The following is a 19,470-nucleotide window of genomic DNA, read 5'->3' as shown; positions in this document are numbered from 1 at the left end:
GTGTGGAGATGGTCCATGCAGGCCTGGAAACACCTCCAGCACGCCTGCCAGATCCTGGGCTGGCGCTGTCCCGCAAAGGTGTCATTCTCTATGAGCTCAGAATCAAATGTTATTATCTTACAAGTTCCAGAGCTTTTATTTTATGCATTTATTTTCACCCTGCTGTCCTCAAGGAAGACCAGGGCAGCATAGTTAAACACACTGTGCTTCCCCCTCCATGATAATCCTCACAACAACTACACTGAGAAGGAGGGAACAGGTTCTGGAGCTAACATACCGCAGGTTCTGTGGCCCAGAATTAAGCTCCATTGAAACAACCACCAGCAGCCAGTGTAGAAAAATGTAGACATGAGACAAAAAGGAAGGAAGGAAGGAAGGAAAAAAGACACCCACATGAGGGCCATCAGGCATTGAAACAACAAATGGCCGGTACAAGACATTAATAACAATTAAAACCCATAATGCTAATTTTGCAGCTCATTACTCGGAGAGCTTCGCACCAATTTCTCACTCTGTGCAAGACGTGTGGCAGAACTCAGAGGAGCTTCTGCGAGTGCTGATGGATGCTTCACGCAGGCAGCCAGGACAAGGATTCAGCATATGGTTTCTGTCATGCATAACAGCTTATGGGAAATCGCATCAGCTGTATCCAGAAGGGAGAGGAGCTTTCTCACTGAAATATATATATTTATTAAAATAATTCCAACAGGCGGAAGTCGGGGTGGAGTGGAGAGGGAAGCAGCAGGGAAGAGAAACTTGATGAATTGGAGCATTCACGCCATGATATGTAGCCTTTCACGCCCGGAGCAATAATTTGAAGTGGTTTGACTGTAACTAAAAGGCACAATCATGTGATAACTGTTCAGTTACTTATGTGAAGAAGAAGAAACCGCGCTAGGAATTCAAAAAGATGGAAGGAACTGATAAACGCCTCCGCAGATAAAGCAGATCTAAATCGACAGATTAAGTTACACGCCCGCTTGTTCAGCAGAACAATGCGCAACTTTGTTCGGCAACTTGATGGAAAGGTCAAGAAATAATGCGGTGTAGTGATTTGGTATAGATGTTGCCAGAACTTGCTTTGGTTCAGCTCTGTTAAGAGAAACATGGGAAGCCTGTGGTTTGACCAGTAGGATTCTGGGGGTTTCAGTTAAAAAGGGATCTAAATAAATACTGGAAATGCTAGGTCAGATCCTATGAACTGTCAGAGCACATTTACATGAGAGTCACTTTGGTGCTCCAGTGTCTACAATATCTAACATGGGAAATGTTCAATGCCAAGTTTTCTTCATCCTTTTTACATCACCGTATAGCCCCCGCCCCCACCCAAACACACTCTGTACCCATTTACCTATCTGCCAACTGGGGTGATCACTTCCTGAACTTGCCAAACTTGCACTGGCATACAGAAGTCGATTTCACAGTAACATTCTTACATCACAATTCCTTGCATGTCTGTTCAGAAGCAAGTCCCATTGAGTAAAATGAGGGGATTAGTGCAATGCACGTGTGTGTAGAATTGCAACCTTATTAAAGCGTCACAGAACATTGTTGTTTGTGTAACACAATGCACATGTTCTTTCATGGAATTTTAATTTTGGTTCCTGTCAAAGCATCTTAAAACTTTGTGCAACTTAACATCCTTTCAACATACCTATTGGCATTTATACATTCAAGGCTGCTCCTGAGTCAATGTTGCATTTTTCAGGCTCAAATGTTCTCAAATGTTATATGCATGTTATTTAAAAACACGCGCTTCCTTTCTCCTTCAGTTTTGGCTACTTTTCTAACCATGAATTTACAAGGATCTCTTCCCATAGAAAATATGTAATACAAGACATCTGGTTAAACAGAGGAGTGGGCACATAGGATAAATATAACTCTCCCTGTCCCCCACCCCACCAAACTACTTTGTTGGAGTCCACAAGCTGTTATAAACTGAAAATATCCATTACAGCTACAACAGAAGAAAAATACAATTCCTAGGTGTGATGGCTAGAGAAATAACTTTGAGATACCCTAAAGAACTAGTGTCAAGAATTATAATTCATACAGCTCAAAAAATACGAAAGGCATATGACACTTCCACTTATGGCTGATTTCTCACATGCCCTTAATGGATGAAGAAATCACCATGTTCTAGACCAGAGTTTCCCAAACTTGGGTCTCCAGCTGTTTTTGGACTACAATTCCCATCATCCCTGACCGCTGGTCCTGCTAGCTAGGGATGATGGGAGTTGTAGTCCAGAAACAGCTGGATACCCAAGTTTGAGAAACACTGCTCTAGACTGACTCAAGGCAGAGAATTGCTGTCTTCCATCTTCAACCGCCCATCTTCCATCTGTTTAATATGTGATATAAATGCTGTGGACATTTGGAGTGAAATGAGCTTTTTGGTTTTTCAGAAACGGTTGAGTATTATCTACGGAACAACTGCATATTTGTGCAGTGATATAGCTGGAGCCTGGCTCTGTGTTCCCCACTGGGAGATAGCTGACACTCTTAACCCAGTACTATTATTGTTTTTTTACGCTAACAGTTCCAAGAAAAGAATGGGATGGATAAAGACTGCTATCAAAGAAGTTAACTTGTTTATTAAACGGAGGAACTGTGCTGCAACGATTCTGGTATTAGTTCAGAGGAAAATGGCGGCAGAATTGATGAGGACCACCTTTATCCATACAACTTGTAATGCACAAAGATGCAAAAATTGGGGTGGGGTGGTGTTGTCAACAACCTGGCTCGTAACAAATAGCTGGTGTGCGGCACTTGTCTTCGTGGACCGCATGCTGTGTAGGACTGCATCATCTTGCTAAAAACAGAGCTGCTTTTATTTTATTTTAATGTTCTCTGAAACACCCTATAGTGAAGAGAAGCAGCTTTCCTGCACGTTTGGATGAAAAAGCTCCAGCTTGATTAGGTGGATTCTGAATGTTTACCAAGGGAGAAGTGATTGCAGAAGGCATCAAATCCGCTCAAAGCTGCTTCGGGTTTGGCTGATATTGCAGATATGTGAAAGTACTACAGGTCCACCCCGCCATATGTGTGCAAACAGATATTCTGCAGTACCAACACAAGTACCCTTAGGGCTCCATAAAACTGCAACAAACAACAGAATTAAACTCTGTTATGGAGGTGCTCAAGTAGCAAAATGTTTAGAGTTGCTGTGTGTTTTGCTCTCAAAGTGGAGTATTAATTCCTTCAACACACATAAAATCTCTCATTAATAATTCCTCAAATGGCAGTATTCCACCCAGATCTACAAATGTTGCACTTTTGGGGGTTCATTTCAATTTCATCTGGTGAGCATTAGCAGCACAGCTAAATAAAATGAAAACTTCCCCCCTCCCCCGATTTGTTTTTGACAGTGTTTTCCCTCCCTAGACTATATCATGGCAATATTACAGACTTGGGATTTTATGCATCATATTATGCTGTAGGGCAAAACAAAACAGAATATCTTGGGAAGCTCTTTTTTAATTCCAAAAATGGCCCGTAAGTTTTCGCTTTGTTATCAAAACTACTTATGTAACAGCAAAATGTTTTGCACGTTGTTATGGAATCTGAGTAAGAACTGGATTTCCTCCCTTTAGCACCAGTCTTTTGCTTTTGTACATGTGCTATGAATGTGCATAGCACCTTTATTTCTACTACTTCCTGAATCAGCCCCTAGTTATGCTTTCAGAAAGCGGAGGTGATGATGGATCACTGACAGAGCATTATGTGCTACATGCTATTAAGAATGGCATTGTTTAACTATGTGCTTCTCCTTGTCCTACATAATCAAGGGTCAGAGATGGTTGAAGTTAATCTTCTTTAGAAAGAGGAATGGATGTGTAATTTAGGTATATATAACTGTAATTTTCAGGGTCGGAGCTTTATGTAAAGGTTATTGGATGGTCAATTAACATTCAAGGCCAAAAGTGAACTGATTGTTCTGCTCATCTGATAATGTTCAATTGACAATTGTCAAGAAAGTTTGTGTTATGCTAAGCATGATATATTCATGTCTGAACAGCGACAAAAGGTAAAGACTTGAACAAATAAATATATCTAGAACTTACTGATTGTGACTCCTTGCTTGTGTCCAAACTCTTATTAAATTGTTTTTTTAAAATAAAGCAACCCACAATTAAAGAAGAAGAAGAAGAGGAGGAGGAGGAGGAGGAGTTTGGATTTGATATCCCGCTACCCTAAGGAGTCTCAAAGCAGCTAACATTTTCCTGTCCTTTCCTTTCCTGCCCCATAAGAAACACTCTGTGAGGTGAGTAAGGCTGAGAGACTTCAGAGAAGTGTGACTAGCCCAAGGTCACTCAGCAGCTGCATGTGGAGGAGCGGAGGCGCGAACCCAGTTCACCAGATTACAAGTCCACCGCTCTTAACCACTAGACCACACTGGCTCTCCCACATGAGTCTCCCTTGGGAGGTTGTGGACTCTCCTTCCTTGGAGGTTTTTAAGTAGAGGTTGGATGGCCATTTGTCATGGATGCATTGGACCACATGACCCTTGGGTCTCTTCCAGTTCTAAGATCTATCAGCATAGAAAAAGCCCTGCTGAATCAGCCCAGTGGTCCTTCTCCTTTACATCTAGTCTTCTGTGTCAAGGGAATTTTACTATGTGATGACATTCAGTCACATGAGTGTCATCTACAGCCTGAATTTATTAGTCAAGATACAAGTTTACCATCTCAGTAAGTAGTACACCGCGGACGCTGTGCCATTTGAACAAGTTTCTGTTATATATCAAATGCAAAGGCTATACCCAATATAATGGCACCCACCATAATCCAAAGGCATCCCAGGTATTATAAAAATCAAGTACAGTGGTGCCTCGGGTTACATACGCTTCAGGTTACATATGCTTCAGGTTACAGACTCCGCTAACCCGGAAATAGTGCTTCAGGTTAAGAACTTTGCTTCAGGATGAGAACAGAAATCGTGCTCCGGCGGCGCGGCAGCAGCGGGAGGCCCCATTGGCTAAAGTGGTGCTTCAGGTTAAGAACAGTTTCAGGTTAAGAACGGACCTTCGGAACGAATTAAGTACTTAACCCGAGGTACCACTGTATTGTGAGTCCTGATTCCATATAATCATTTCCATACCTCTTCTTCAGCCAGGTGGCAGCACTCAACAGTGCGGTTGCCAAGGACAATTGTCTACTCTGACATCATATTTACTGCCATGATGTCACAGGATATATCGCACCAGTAGTGCTCTATTCACCATGCCCCATCTAAATACAAAACTTCCAGAGTGGAAGCAGAAAAAGGATCAGGGTATTTGCACTTCCCCACAATCACCTGTCATTCAGCATTATAAAATAATAGACTGTAGGGCAAAATATGAAGCGTTATAGAGTTCAGTCAGTCAGGCTGATAAGCCAAGTGTTCGAATTCTGTTATTTGGCACACTGTGGGGTTCTTGTGATTTTATTGGAGTGTTTTATCTTGTGCTTCGAAATAAATTATTATGGTTCCCAGGAGGTGACTTTTTTATTACCTTCACAGCTCATGATCATGAAACAAATCCAGCTTCGCACTCATATGCACCATTGTCTTCTTGCCCAGAAATTCATGAGGCACCTTCCTAAAGTACCCTCTGGGCATTCTATAAAGCAGTATTAATGGTTTCCTTGAGATCAGATTAGCAAAAAAGAGCACTAGCTAAAGCTGCCAGAATGTCTGATAGCCTCAGTGAAGAGGCTGGTTTCTATTGTAGAGCCAAATTTTTTATTTACTTCGGGGTTTTGTTACAAAGCTCCACTAAGGGTATGAATTCCTGTGCCACTGAGTTAATATTTACAACTGGGTTGAACTTAGCAGTCAAAGGAATAGTCTACTCAAATTCAGAATGGGGAAGGGGGGAGCAACACCTCTCTTTTTACAGGACTAACCATTAATGTCTTCTAATGCAATTCTGGCTCGCCAGTAAAAGGATTCTTGGCTCGGTCAACGAGACAATACTTTATTCACTCACATCACAGAAAATGTAATGGTGTGGAACACAAGGATTCCTTCGCTTGATCGGAGAAAGTCCTATCAAGCCTAGCAGTCTGTTTACAGTGGGGGCAGGCCAGATGTCTAAAAGCTCACCACCAGGGCAAGGAGTTGGTAATCTCCTCCTGCTGTTGTCCATTCTCAGTGAAGAAAGCAGAAGAAGCAGGAAAATGTGCCTTACTTCAGCACGAAGGGAACAGTTTATATCTCACCCAAGGCCTTTCTGTGCCTGAGAGCCACCTGTCCCACAATGTGACTTTGTTTATTTCCTTACTAACCATCCTGCCATGGCTTCTGCTACTTGCACAAGGAATGCACCCAACCTCAGGCAGAAATCTGTAGCCTGGACCTCTTGACCAGGCTGGTCCTTCACTAACCCTGCTCTCTTGCTGGTCTCCACTCTCCACCAACCAGCTGGTTAGCCTTATCTTCCCACTCCCTCCTTCCATCAAATAGTACCTACCTACAGTTCTGAGCCGATCGTATGGTCGGCGGTTCGAATCCCCGCGGCGGGGTGAGCTCCCGTCTTTCGGTCCCAGCTCCTGCCCACCTAGCAGTTCGAAAGCACTTCTAAGTGCAAGTAGATAAATAGGTACCGCTTTATAGCGGGAAGGTAAATAGCGTTTCCGTGTGCTGCGCTGGTGCTGGCTCGCCAGAGCAGCTTTGTCACGCTGGCCACGTGACCCGGAAGTGTCTTCGGACAGCGCTGGCTCCCGGCCTCTTAAGTGAAATGAGCGCACAACCCTAGAGTCGGACACGACTGGCCCGTACGGGCAGGGGTACCTTTACCTTTACCTTACAGTTCTGAGCGGAAGATTTCCCATTTAGTAACTATGATGAGTAGATGTTGACAGATCAGCATGCTTATTGTACAAAGCGGGACTTGATTCTGATTAAACCTGATTTGAGTTTAAAGATGCTCCTTGCTTTAAAGGTGCAGCTAAAACATTTCTTGCATTATTTGTCAAAATTTAGAAAGAAAAGGGCATTAGAAATTCAGCACATCATGCTCTTTTTTATTATTAAAATGTTTCTAGTCATAGCAATTCAAATGCTAAATATATAAGGGCCAAGTCCAATGGACTTTAATGATGTTTAAATTACAGGATCAACAATATTTCCCTACAAGCGGCATATCACTTTTATGTTCTGGATGTGCCTGGATTGGGCCCTTCACCCTCCCTGAAGTGGCATTTCCAGCGCTTAGGAGTTTTTATCCTTTCACCCAGATCCATTGCATGTAGCGACTCATTAAACGCAATTCATTGGCACACACTCTTCATAAAGACGATTAAGAGCCTCTTGAAAGTCTAAATCCTGCTGACAGTACAGATTGGCACATTCTCATACACCCACGGTAGTCTGCCTGCTGCCAGAGGGTCTTTAATCAGCTCAGCCTTTGATAAGTGTTGAGTAGGTCGAGGAGACAGCTTGCTACAACATTGACCTGTGCCTTCAACAAGCTCTGAATACTGAAAAAGTCAAGCACTCTCACATTTGAAATTGTCTTCTTCTTTAAAAGATGAGAGCTCTTTGCAGATAAAGGCTCCCATTAACATCTATTCTGCTTTCTTGTTACTTCAGTGAGAATAAACCCCACCATCATTATATTTTCTGATCGTATAAAGCAACAGTACTTAAGAGTACCGGCTGGGAAAAAGGCACCAGGGAGATGCATACGCTCAGAATGCAAACGAGCCTTTCATGTCACTCGGCAGCATCACTTTACGATAGATAAAAGTTGATTATCTATAATTTGTGGCTCAAAGCTACACCTTAAACTCATCAGCTTAATTCCAGCTAACATAGTCCAGGGGCCTTTGCTGCAAATTACAGTGTTATCACGCCACCTATCTGCAAGAGCAATAATATAAACACCTCATATGCCAATTCTTTATCATGAGATGGTGTCTGCCACCCCACTGTGAACAGTTTTAACAATTTTAAGGAAAAAACTGAAGGTGACTTCTGTCTCAGAAGGCTATAATTCAGAGTAAAAATGGCTAGCAATCTTTTGCTTTGTTATACTCTTGGATTAGTATTCATATACCCTTGTAACTCATCAAGACTTCATCAAGGCTCCAATTCAACTGGTTTCTGATCATGACTGGTGCCTTTTATAGAACCAAAGAATCATAGCATTGGAAGGGACTTTGGGGTTCATCCAGCACAGCCCCCTGCAATGCAGGAATCTCAACTAGATCATATATGACAGATGGCCATCAAACCTCTGCTTGAAAACCGCCAAGGAAGAAGAGCTCACCATCTCCCAAGGGAGTCTGTTCTGCTGTTGGACAACTCTTACCATCCAAAAGTTCTTCTTGATGTTTAGTTGGAATCACCTTTCTCATAACTTGATTCCCTTGTTTTGGGTTCTAGCCTCCAGAGCAGGAGAAAACAAGCTTGCTCTATCATCCATGTGACAGCTCTTTAGATATCTGAAGATGGCTATCATATCTCCTCACAGTCTCCTCTTTACTAGGCTAAACATACCCAACTCATTCCTCATAAGACATGGTTTCCAGACCCTTTATCATCTTGGTCGCTCTCCTCTGAACACATTCAAGCTTGTCAATACCCCCACAGTTTAAAAGACTGTAGGCTAATTACCCAAAGGCCTGGAAGAAGAGGAATATTTTGCCTGGCATCTAAATATATTAAATAAAGGCGCTAGGCGAGCCTCCTTGGAGAGAGAATTCCTCAAGTGGGGAGCCACCACAGAAAAGGCCTGTTCTTGTGTTGCCACCCTCTGGATCTCTCTTGGAGGGGGGCACACAAAGAAGGGCCTAAGAGGACGATTGCAGGGTGTGGGTCAGTTCATATGGGGAGAGGCAGTCCTTGAGGTATTAAACTGTAACAAATACACCAAACTACTTAATGCTTTAGGCATCTCTTCTGAGTCTCATCCTGCTCAATCAGAATATGTGAAGTAAGCTGTGAAACACCTAATTATCAGAGTTCCTAGTGTGCCAGGAATGGAAGCGAAGACAGCTCTGGGCCTGAAAAGATACCTAGTTTGATGTGGCATCAGCTGACAGATTTATGAAACTTGGCTCCATGCACTACAGAGATTTGTGTTGCTAAGGTGCTGAATCATAAAGGGAGGGCAAAAAAGAGAATGTAATCACCACATCACACTAGTTTTTTCTTTCCAGTTTCACTATCTTGCTTTGACACACAATAAAAGAAAACTGAAAGACAGCATTTAAGGTGCATATAAAGCAGTGGGGGGAAACCCTCACATTATAGGAAAATGTAGCTTCATGGCTTTGGAACTTGTAAGTCCCACTAAGAGGACTTTGGCTATAATAAGGCCAACTATCCATCTATTCTAGCATTCTATTTCCCACAGCGGCCAATCAGATACCTCCAGGAAGCCCATCAGAAGGGAGTTTGAAGGCAATAGTCCTCTCTTGCTGTTGCTCCTTGGAAACTGGTATTCCATGGCAAACAGGCTCTGAATAAGACATTCCATTTAGTTATTGTGTCTAATAACCATTGATAAACTTATTATCCATGAATAAGACATTCCATTTAGTTATCATGTCTAATAACCATTGATAAACTTATTATCCATGAATTTGTTTAACATAGGAAGTCACTTAAGGTTAATGGCCATCACAAGTGCATGGTGGAACTTAACATTGGGTATTATGGTTTGGCAATAGCTCAAGAGCAGGAATGGATGAATCTGTCAATTTGAATTTCTCCTTTTTCCATTGTTAAGTTCAGTTCTCCATATTTCTCATTCAGTTGATTTTTGCAATTTTCAATGCACACAAAAAATGATCAGCATTTTTAGTGCAAATGTGTGGATGGGTAAGCAATTTCCTCTAAAATATGTTGTTTCCACTAATTTATACACTAATTTATGAACACTTTCTCCCAAGGATAGCTCTTTTGTTTCATGTATTGTTTTCGAAACTGTGAATTAGTTAGTTTCATATTGAAACAGAAACAAATTTCTCCCCTAGCCATACTCAAGAGTAGTAAAGGTAAAAAGGTAAAGGACCCCTGGACAGTTAAGTGCAGTCAAAGGCGACTATGGGATGCGGTGCTCATCTCGCTTCAGGCTGAGGGAGCCGGCGATTGTCCACAACATTATGAACGTGTCCAAAAATATTGACGTACCACAGATTATGAACAAACTCAGAACAAGCTATAAGGCAGGGCTTTTTTCCCAGTCGGAACCTGCCGGAACAATGTTCCGGAACCTCTCAGGGGGGCCCTGGAAGTGGAGGGAGAGGCCAGAGCAGCCTCAGCAAAGACCTGGTACTCCTTTGGCTCATGAGGAGACCCTCCTCAGAGCCTAAAAGGTACATCCTCTATGGGCTCCAGAGAGGGTCTCCTCGCAAGCTAGAGGTACAGCCGTTGAGGCTCTTCAGCCTCCTAGCCAACAGCTGATGCACGCGGAAAGCCATGCTTCAGCTGAGCAAGTCTTAACACTGCTATGGCTCATTAAGCTGCTCAGCTGAGGTGAGGAAGGCTCCCCTTGCCTCAGCTGAGCAGCCTCAACAAGCCTCTAGCTGGTGAGGAGACCCCCCCCCCCAGCCCAAAGAGATCTTCTTTGGGCTCTGGGGTGGGTCTTCTAAGGGAAGTGTGTTCCATTATCTTTTTATCTAGGAAAAAAAAGCACTGCTATTAGGTAACCCAGTCCCCAAACTTGTACACAGTACACGAAACAATGCATTGCTATCATTCTAGTTATAATCAAAGCAACTGTAGCATACAAGCTGGATTAATATTGTAAGACATTACTAGGTTAGACACCACAGCACGCAAATATAAACCACAGAAAAACAAGGCACCAGAGGCTGCAAAGATGATAGTTTTTTTGGGCATCGGCAGTGGCTTGTGGAAACGCAGCAGGGCATTTTAATCTCCACCCCCTCCCCCATTCCACCAAGCAGCGCCATTCATCACAAGTCACATTTAATACCTGCTCTCCAAGTCTCAAACACAGCTTATCAAATAGTGCCAGAAGCTGCTGCCAAGGGAATAAATGGGGTAGGAAGAGATTAAGAAGCCCCACTGCATTTGTGGAGCTTGCTGTTTCCTTGTCTGGATCACAGCCAGAGAGTTTGCAAAGATTCAGAATTCATTTCAATTAAACCTGAGATGTGCTGACTACAAAGGAATGTTCGTGTGGACCGCTCAGAAAACAATTGAGTTTAATGATGTCCAGAGGAAATGGAACAATGCTGCTTAAAAAGAGATCAAACGAAGTTATTTTTGAAGATTTGCTACATGAAAAGGCTATAGCAGGGGGATATTCATTTTGCTGGGAACAGACATTTAACAGAAGCTGGATTGGGGCTGGGGTCATGCTATCATGCTAACAGCTCTTTTTCTGTTAGCTATAGATTCAGTTCTATTCAACATAATAATGAATTATAACATGACCTATTAACAAACATCCACTTTGTACATTAAAAGTTACTTCTCTTTGTAGTAATCAGCAGTTTTGGAGGTTACACTAGGACAATCTCAAAGATAGCTTAAAGGAAAGGAAACATTTATATCTTTACGCATGCTAATTATGTTGACAATAAACCAGCTTAATTGCACATTTATTTTAGGAAAGTAAAAGCAAGCAACACAGAATGGCATGGAACATTTTGCTTTAGCAGGAAATGCCGCACCTGTCGGGTCGTTGAAAGTGTATGTCCAAGAAAATACAAGCTTTCTAGAATATCGTCACCAAACACTTTTCCAGATCAGATCAATATCTGTGCAAAATAAGAGGCCCTGGTCTCCCTCTCATCAGTCTCCAAAGCACCCACCTCATCCTTCTACTTACTTACAGTTGGGGGGTGGAGGTAATAGGAAGAAGGAAGTTTACTTCTTCTATCTCCTCTCTCGTTGTCATCCTGACAAAAGAGCAGTTGGTTTTAGGAGTTGGACTTATCCCAACTGCACCCTTAAGGGGAAGCTTTACTTTTACTGGGTGCCATTTAAAAAAGCACTCTCTATGGGGCTACCTTTGGAGGTGACTTGGAAACTGCAATTCATCCAGAATGTGACTGCCAGATTGGTGACTGAGAGCAGCCACGAGGACAATATAACACCAGTCCTAAAAGATCAACATTGGCTCCCAGTTTGTTTCTGAGAACAATTCAAAGTGTTAGTGCTGACCTTCAAAACCCTAAATGGCTTTGGCCCTGTATACTTGAAGGAGCGTCTCCACCTCCATCGTTCTGCCCGGACACTGAGGTCCAGCTCTGAGGGCCTTCTGGTGGTTCCCTCACTGTGAGAAGTAAGGTTACAGGGAACCAGGCAGAGGACCTTCTTGTTGGTGGCGCCTGCCCTGTGGAACGCCCTCCCACCAGATGTCAAGGAAATAAACAACTATCTGACTTTTAGAAGACATCTGAAGGCAGCCCTGTTTAGGGATGTTTTTAATATTTGATGTTTTATTATGTTTTTATATATGTTGGAAGCCACCCAGAGTGGCTGCGGCAACCCAGACAGATGGGCAGCAGGGTGCAAATAATAAAGTTGTTGTTGTTTTCAGATAGTTGTTATTCTGCCTCAGATCTTGCACACTTCCCAGCATCTCACCTCTTCTTCGCTCAGAAAACGGAGGTGCTCTTAAAAAGCACAGCCACAATTTTCAGCTAAGAAACTATCATTCTTGTGGAGCAGTCATTCCCAAACTGTTTGTCAGCACATTAGCGTGACTTGAGAGAATCACTAGGGGTGTGTGAGGAATGAATGAGATAATTAAAGACTCCTGTGAGGCTCCTTCCAAGCAGCCTCCTTCTAGGGCAGATAATTCTGCTCTGTCTGCCTTGGTGTAATCAAGCCTTCTGCAACATCATGTCCTGGCTGGGGTTGATAGGAATTGTAGTCCAAAACATCTGGAGGGCAAGCTGGTGTAATCAAATGTTCCAATCACACCCACTGCATAAAACTAACTATCCTCAGGCAATGTCTTTTGGGACACAAGAGTGAAGCATGCCTTCAAATACAGTGTTAGCTTTCAAACATTTCAGACGCATTGCCTTAGACCCAAATGTGGATGCTGGCTTTTGCTCACACAGGGCAGCCCTGCAAGACTGTGGTACACGTATCCGGGTTTTGGCCAGGACTGCAGATCGGGGACGCGGGTGGCGCTGTGGGTTAAAGCCTCAGCGCCTAGGGCGTGCCGATCGATAGGTCGGCGGTTCGAATCCCCGCGGCGGGGTGCGCTCCCGCTGTTCGGTCCCAGCGCCTGTCAACCTAGCAGTTTGAAAGCACTCTCGGGTGCAAGTAGATAAATAGGGACCCCTTACTAGCGGGAAGGTAAACGGCGTTTCTGTGTGCGGCTCTGGCTCGCCAGAGCAGCGATGCCACGCTGGCCACGTGACCCGGAAGTGTCTTCGGACAGCGCTGGCCCTCGGCCTCTATGAGTGAGATGGGCGCACAACCTTAGAGTCTGTCAAGACTGGCCCGTACGGGCAGGGGTACCTTTACCGACCGTGGAGAAATGCAATTCAGTTCACATACAGAGCCAAATTTATCAAATTCTCACTTTCAAAAACAATATGAGAACCAAAGCATAGCCATCGTTTAAAACTCACACTTATATGAATTTTACAGTGGAGTTTTACGCACAACCAGTGCTTGCAAAAATGTATACAGCAGTTAACACCGTGCGTAAAAATGAATATATTGGCAAAAATAACATATTAAAATGCTTTCTATTGGAATAAATAGTTTGCATTAGTCTGTGTGGTCATAGAATCATAGAGTTGGAAGAGACCACAAGGGCCATCGAGTCCAACCCCCTGCCAAGCAGGAAACACCATCAGAGCACTCCTGACATATGGTTGTCAAGCCTCTGCTTAAATACCTCCAAAGAAGGAGACTCCACCACACTCCTTGGCAGCAAATTCCACTGTCGAACAGCTCTTACTGTCAGGAAGTTCTTCCTAATGTTTAGGTGGAATCTTCTTTCTTGTAGTTTGGATCCATTGCTCCGTGTCTGCTTCTCTGGAGCAGCAGAAAACAACCTTTCTCCCTCCTCTATGTGACATCCTTTTATATATTTGAACATGGCTATCATATCACCCCTTAACCTCCTCTTCTCCAGGCTAAACATGCCCAGCTCCCTTAGCCGTTCCTCATAAGGCATCGTTTCCAGGCCTTTGACCATTTTGGTTGCCCTCCTCTGGACACGTTCCAGTTTGTCAGTGTCCTCCTTGAACTGTGGTGCCCAGAACTGGACACAGTACTCCAGGTGAGGTCTGACCAGAGCAGAATACAGTGGCACTATTACTTCCCTTGATCTAGATGCTATACTCCTATTGATGCAGCCCAGTATGTGGTCAAAACCACATACAAAAATTTGTTTATTAGGAGAAAAATGACACTAAAATGCAGATTTAAAAAACAAATAAATTTACAAATTGCTTCAGAAATGTGCAGAAGCAAGAGAATCAAAACTGACAGCTCCTTCCATCCCATGCCTGGCCTGAAATCTATAGTCTGGTACGGGCTAACTTGGATGCTAGAAGCCAAAGCTGAACAGAAGCAAAAGCACTCATTCTGTGTTCACTTGACTGTGAAGCCTACACTGATTGTGTCTTGGGGCAAATAATTTCTCTGCTAACTGCGGCTTCCCAACCATTTCTCCTCAGCCACTAAATATGCAAATGAGCAGATTTTTCACAAAGATTGCAAATTCCGGTGGTCTCTCCTCTTTCAGAATACTGGGTTTGAGGAGAGCTGTGTGACATTCTGTTTCATGGAGGAGGAGAAAGCAGCAGAAAAACCATGTCATAAGCAAAACACACCACACACCGTTATGTGTGCAGTCCCCTATTTTCCACAAAGGGAACCCAAATATGGCGAGGAAAACTCACAAATCTCCTGGACTGACGTGCAATTTCAAAGAAAATGAGCAAGATGGAAATAAAGGCTTATAAATTGACCACAAAGATCAAAAGCAGCAGTTCTCTTCTCTCAGAGGGAAGAAAATCAATAAAAATGAAAGACCCCCATTACAAAGCAACCACAATAGCATAGCGTAAACTCTATTTTTTTTTAAAAAAAAACACCTTAAAAATCCCCTTTTTATTTTCATGCTTATTCTCACCAAAAGCTTAGTTTCATATTACTGAGTGCAATCAACTTTCTATAATAGCAATGATTTTCTAACAGTTCACTTGCCATAATTCAGCTGGTATGTGGTATCTACTGTGATTGTGCCCTTTTTGACGACAGCAGCATTGAGTATAAATTTAATGCAACAGCCATTTATTACTGGGTATCTGGAGTAAGTTCCTGGGTTATATAACAAGAGATAATGAACCTGGCGCTTCACACTCCAGGGGATCTCACTAACAGGCACATATTTGGGCCAGAGAATGTGCTATGTGCTAGAAGGAAAGTCCATATCCTGTTGTGCATCATGCTAATTCAAAGTGTTCACGCATGTGTCCCTACAATATTCAAAATATGTAAAAGGATCAACTTGGTTTCTTTTATGTTGCGTTAGTAAGAAAGAAAAGTAAGCAAGCTACTTTCAAATACTCTTAGGTGGCCTGTTTCCAGCAGATAAATTTGAAAACATTAACTTAAAGTACAGACGCATTTGTTTTCATAGAGTTACCGTGGCACTTACAAGCTCCCAGCGAAAACCAAACACAGTATTATTGGTCCATGCTAAATTCCAAGTTAAGCGAGGTTAACAAAACTAGTGCAATTCTATCTGTGCACACACAATTGTCCCCAGTAAATATCTCAAGCAGGGGTGCCAACTTGAATAAAATATTGTGGGGGCCCAGGTTAAGTCCTGCCCTGCATAATCAATCACACAACACTGTGCACACACACCATTTAAAAGGGAATGCCACCAACTTTGTGAGGGCCTGGCCCCCTCAAATATTTTACTGTAGGGGCCGAAGCCCCCATGACCCCTAGGAGTTTGCTCCTATGATTTCAAAAGAAGCGTCTCCACCCCCGACCCGGACACTGAGGTCCAGCGCCGAGAGCCTTATGGCGGTTCCCTCACTGCGAGAAGCCAAGTTACAGGGAACCAGGCAGAGGGCTTTCTCAGGAGTAACACCCGCCCTGTGAAACGCCCTCCCACCAGATGTCAAAGAGAACAACAACTACGAGACTTTTAGAAGACATCTGAAGGCAGCCCTGTTTAGGGAAGCTTTTAATGTATGATGCATTACTGTATTTTAATATTTTGTTGGAAGCTGCCCAGAGTGGCTGGGAAAGCCCAGCCAGATGGGCGGGGTATAAATAATAAATTATTATGATGGTGATGAAAGTAATAGTGCTAATCCATGCATTTGCACTGGAGAGAGAACATGGAGCAGGGCTTCCACAGATGGCCAAGATGAGGTTAAAAACAGTGGCCTTCTATATTGAATTGTTGCTAAGGATTAAGAAGGAAAAACCATGTTAAGTACACTCACTGCACTACTCTTGTTTTTGGTGGGGTGTCCCCCCCCCCTTTTTAAAGTATTTGAGCAATTGAGAAAAGATTTTAAAAATAAACAACTGCAAAGTTCTTGCTTATCCAGGTAAATGGCATCAGTTGCTGACAATGTTCTTTGTCTTAGGTTAAAATTTGTAAGAACTTTACTCTGTTGTGTATTGCCTGGCCTTTGCATAGGGTAGTGAACTAAGACTGCTTGTAGGGTTGTTGGTAATCAATTACAACAGGATGTCAAAGCCTTTGAAAATTCATACACCTCCAACTTAAAACCAGACAATCTTTGATGAGTAGTAAAAGAGATAAATGTATAGCGCTTTTCAAGCTTGGCCTAGAAATTGCATTGATATGTTGTTATTGTTGATGTTTGTCTTGTTAAATTGCTTCGGGATGTTTCATGGGGATGATTCATAAAAGAAGGGGAAAACTTATTCTGTCTAGGAATCCCTGAGCATCCGTCACAAACTCCCATGTACTGAAGATTATTCTGGGCATGTTTTAGGGTACAAACAAAACACGCCTCCAGAACACTCCCTAATCAACTCTTCACTGTAGCTGCATGTTGAAAGGGAAGATCAATACAGTGGTACCTCGGGTTAAGAACTTAGTTCGTTCTGGAGGTCCGTTCTTAACCTGAAACTGTTCTTAACTTTAGCTAATAGGGCCTCCCACCACCGCTGCACGATTTCTGTTGTCATCCTGAAGCAAAGTTCTTAATCTGAGGTACTATTTCTGGGTTAGCGGAGTCTGTAACCTGAAGCTTCTGTAACCTAAAGCGTCTGTAACCCGAGGTACCACTGTAGTAGTAAGTAAGTAGCTGTTCAGGATAGCTTGTCTGCCATTACTGATTTTTGTGTTGAGAAACCTCCAAGGGACCCTAGGTTTACCCGGTAAAAAAAAACAAAAACCAACAAGAACAGTTTACACAAAGGTAAAACAGTGTTCATTAATCCAGAAGTGGCTTGCTGGATGGGGCAAAGCCACTGCTATAGTTTTGTTGTTGCTTACCAGGCTGTGGAGGAGGCAAGGAGTGTAAACACACCAGTAGGAGCAATGGGTTGGCTACATTGGTGTGTCTGCTCCAAATCTGCTCCAAGCCAACCTTTCCACTACCTTCACACTCTGTTAAACAACTGCAAGCCACCTGCTGGAAAGCTAGATGGGCGGGGTATAAATAATAATTTATTATTATTATTATTATTATTATTATTACTACTATTATTATTATTACTATTATTATTATTATTATTATTATTATTATTATGCAGCTCTTCTCCACCTAGTTTAGCCACTTCTGCATTAATCACATCCCCCAAGAAAGGAGTGATGGGGTTCTGGTGCCCACAATATGAAATAAACAGGCCAAGGTGTCTTAATCTTAATACTAGATCCCATTCTAGGTTCAACTTCTGTTTCTATAAGTTGAAACCAATCGCCTACAAAAATAGTTCCTGGCCAAGGTAAACAAATTTGCAATTGGTTGATATGCTCCAATGTTCAGTATCCTAATGCTAAAATAAATACAGTATGAGATATTGGGTGTTGTGTTAGGGGAATAAGATGCACTTGTGTTATAGGGATAAGGGAGAGGTCTGGTGGTATCTGTGATTTAAACGCAAACCTAAGTTGCACTTCCCAAAACAACATGCAAACCAAAACACAACGATCATTCAAAATTTGTACTTCCCTGAATTTCACAATGCAAGTCTACAGCCAAATAACATGCACAATTGTATGTGTATTAGGTGAAAGTCTACAGAAAAGACGTGAAAATACAAAAATGCATTGGGGGGGGGGGGGTTTACTTGCAAAAGCTGCGAACATCAAGAGAAACATGCAGTAACATGTTTATGAATTTTCATGAGGACTTTTTAAAAAAATTGAAAACTGGCATGGAGATGCAAAGAACGGAAGACTGAAAAAATGAGAAACTGAGTGAAATAAAAATTGACAGATTTTCCAATCCCTCTGTGTACATCAAAGGCTCTCAGAATGTATGTACACAGAGATGTATGATCAGATACGTAGAGATTGTAAAAATATAGCATTTACTTTTATTTAGGGGTTTTTTTTTCAGGAGCCAGATGCACGAACATTTGGCAAAAAAATCAAGAATTCCACTTCCTAGCTTATGTCTGGCTCTTAGTTGTTCTCTCTCTCTCTCTCTCTCTCTCTCTCTCTCTCTCTTTCTCTCTCTCTCTTCCACCGCCCCAAATCTAGCCTTTCTTTAAATCAAACTCAGCTTCAGTTCCGATAATGTTCTTTGAAAATGTGTGAATCAGTCTGCTCATATATTTCCTCAGTGGGGAAGTCATGCCAGAACTAACTTCATTAAATCCATCATAAATCTTGCACACAGCAAAGAAATCCAGTTGAAGCGCCAGAAGAAGTTGCCTCACAGGTCACATGCAGACAATGGAGGGGAATGAATGATTATAGACATGTGATTGAAGAATTTAAAACAAGAGTGACAGAGCTAACCTAATTTATTGCTGATTATAATAAAACTATCAGCAACACATCCCCCTTTCAATAAAGCTGTACTGACTCTTGTTTCAAAAATAAATCACGTCCAGATTTACAGCTACAGTTTCCAAAAAAAGAGGAACTTAAAAATAGCATATATGATCTCAGTAAGAAAAATATTTCGTACTATCTCTTGGAGTTCACCACTATTCTTTGTTTTAATCAGGCCACATATCTAGTCTAATTTAGACATTGGTTTTTACGTTTAGAAAAAGCAAACACAAAATGAGATCAAACTCTGTGATCTCTTTTAGAATTACTTCCCAAGGAAAAAGAATGTGTCCATGGCCAATGAATATACAGGACAATATTGAACAAGTTGTTCAGCACCAAGGATACACAGTAACATGCACTAAAGAATCACAGCCATACTTTGCAGTGCGATCCTATCCTTATGCCTACTTGGTGGGATAGAATTGGTATTAAATGCCCTTGGACTAGTAGAATGTAATGGCACACTGGCATAGTCAATTTATTCCATTGTGGAAGTGTACCAACCAGTGAAGGCTCTGATGCCG

The 19,470-nt window shown here is 42.4% G+C and overlaps 2 protein-coding genes across 3 annotated transcripts in view; one reads left to right on the top strand and one right to left on the bottom strand.

The window, feature by feature from the left end:
* The window catches only part of SH3RF3 (SH3 domain containing ring finger 3), a 218,231-nt gene that overhangs the window by 88,285 nt on the left and 110,476 nt on the right, over window positions 1-19,470 (bottom strand). The gene's annotated exons all lie outside the window — the stretch shown is intronic.
* The window catches only part of EDAR (ectodysplasin A receptor), a 234,985-nt gene continuing 216,507 nt past the window's right edge, over window positions 993-19,470 (top strand). Inside the window, exon 1 of the mRNA XM_083437951.1 lies at window positions 993-998. Coding sequence (XP_083294077.1) covers window positions 996-998 — 3 coding nt within the window. The 5' untranslated portion in view covers window positions 993-995. The remainder of the gene's footprint in view (window positions 999-19,470) is intronic.

The sequence above is a fragment of the Podarcis tiliguerta genome (assembly GCF_965153285.1).
Source record: "Podarcis tiliguerta genome assembly, chromosome: 4".
NCBI classification, from domain to species: Eukaryota; Metazoa; Chordata; class Lepidosauria; order Squamata; family Lacertidae; genus Podarcis; species Podarcis tiliguerta.
This window is presented reverse-complemented; position numbering and strand designations above follow the sequence as displayed.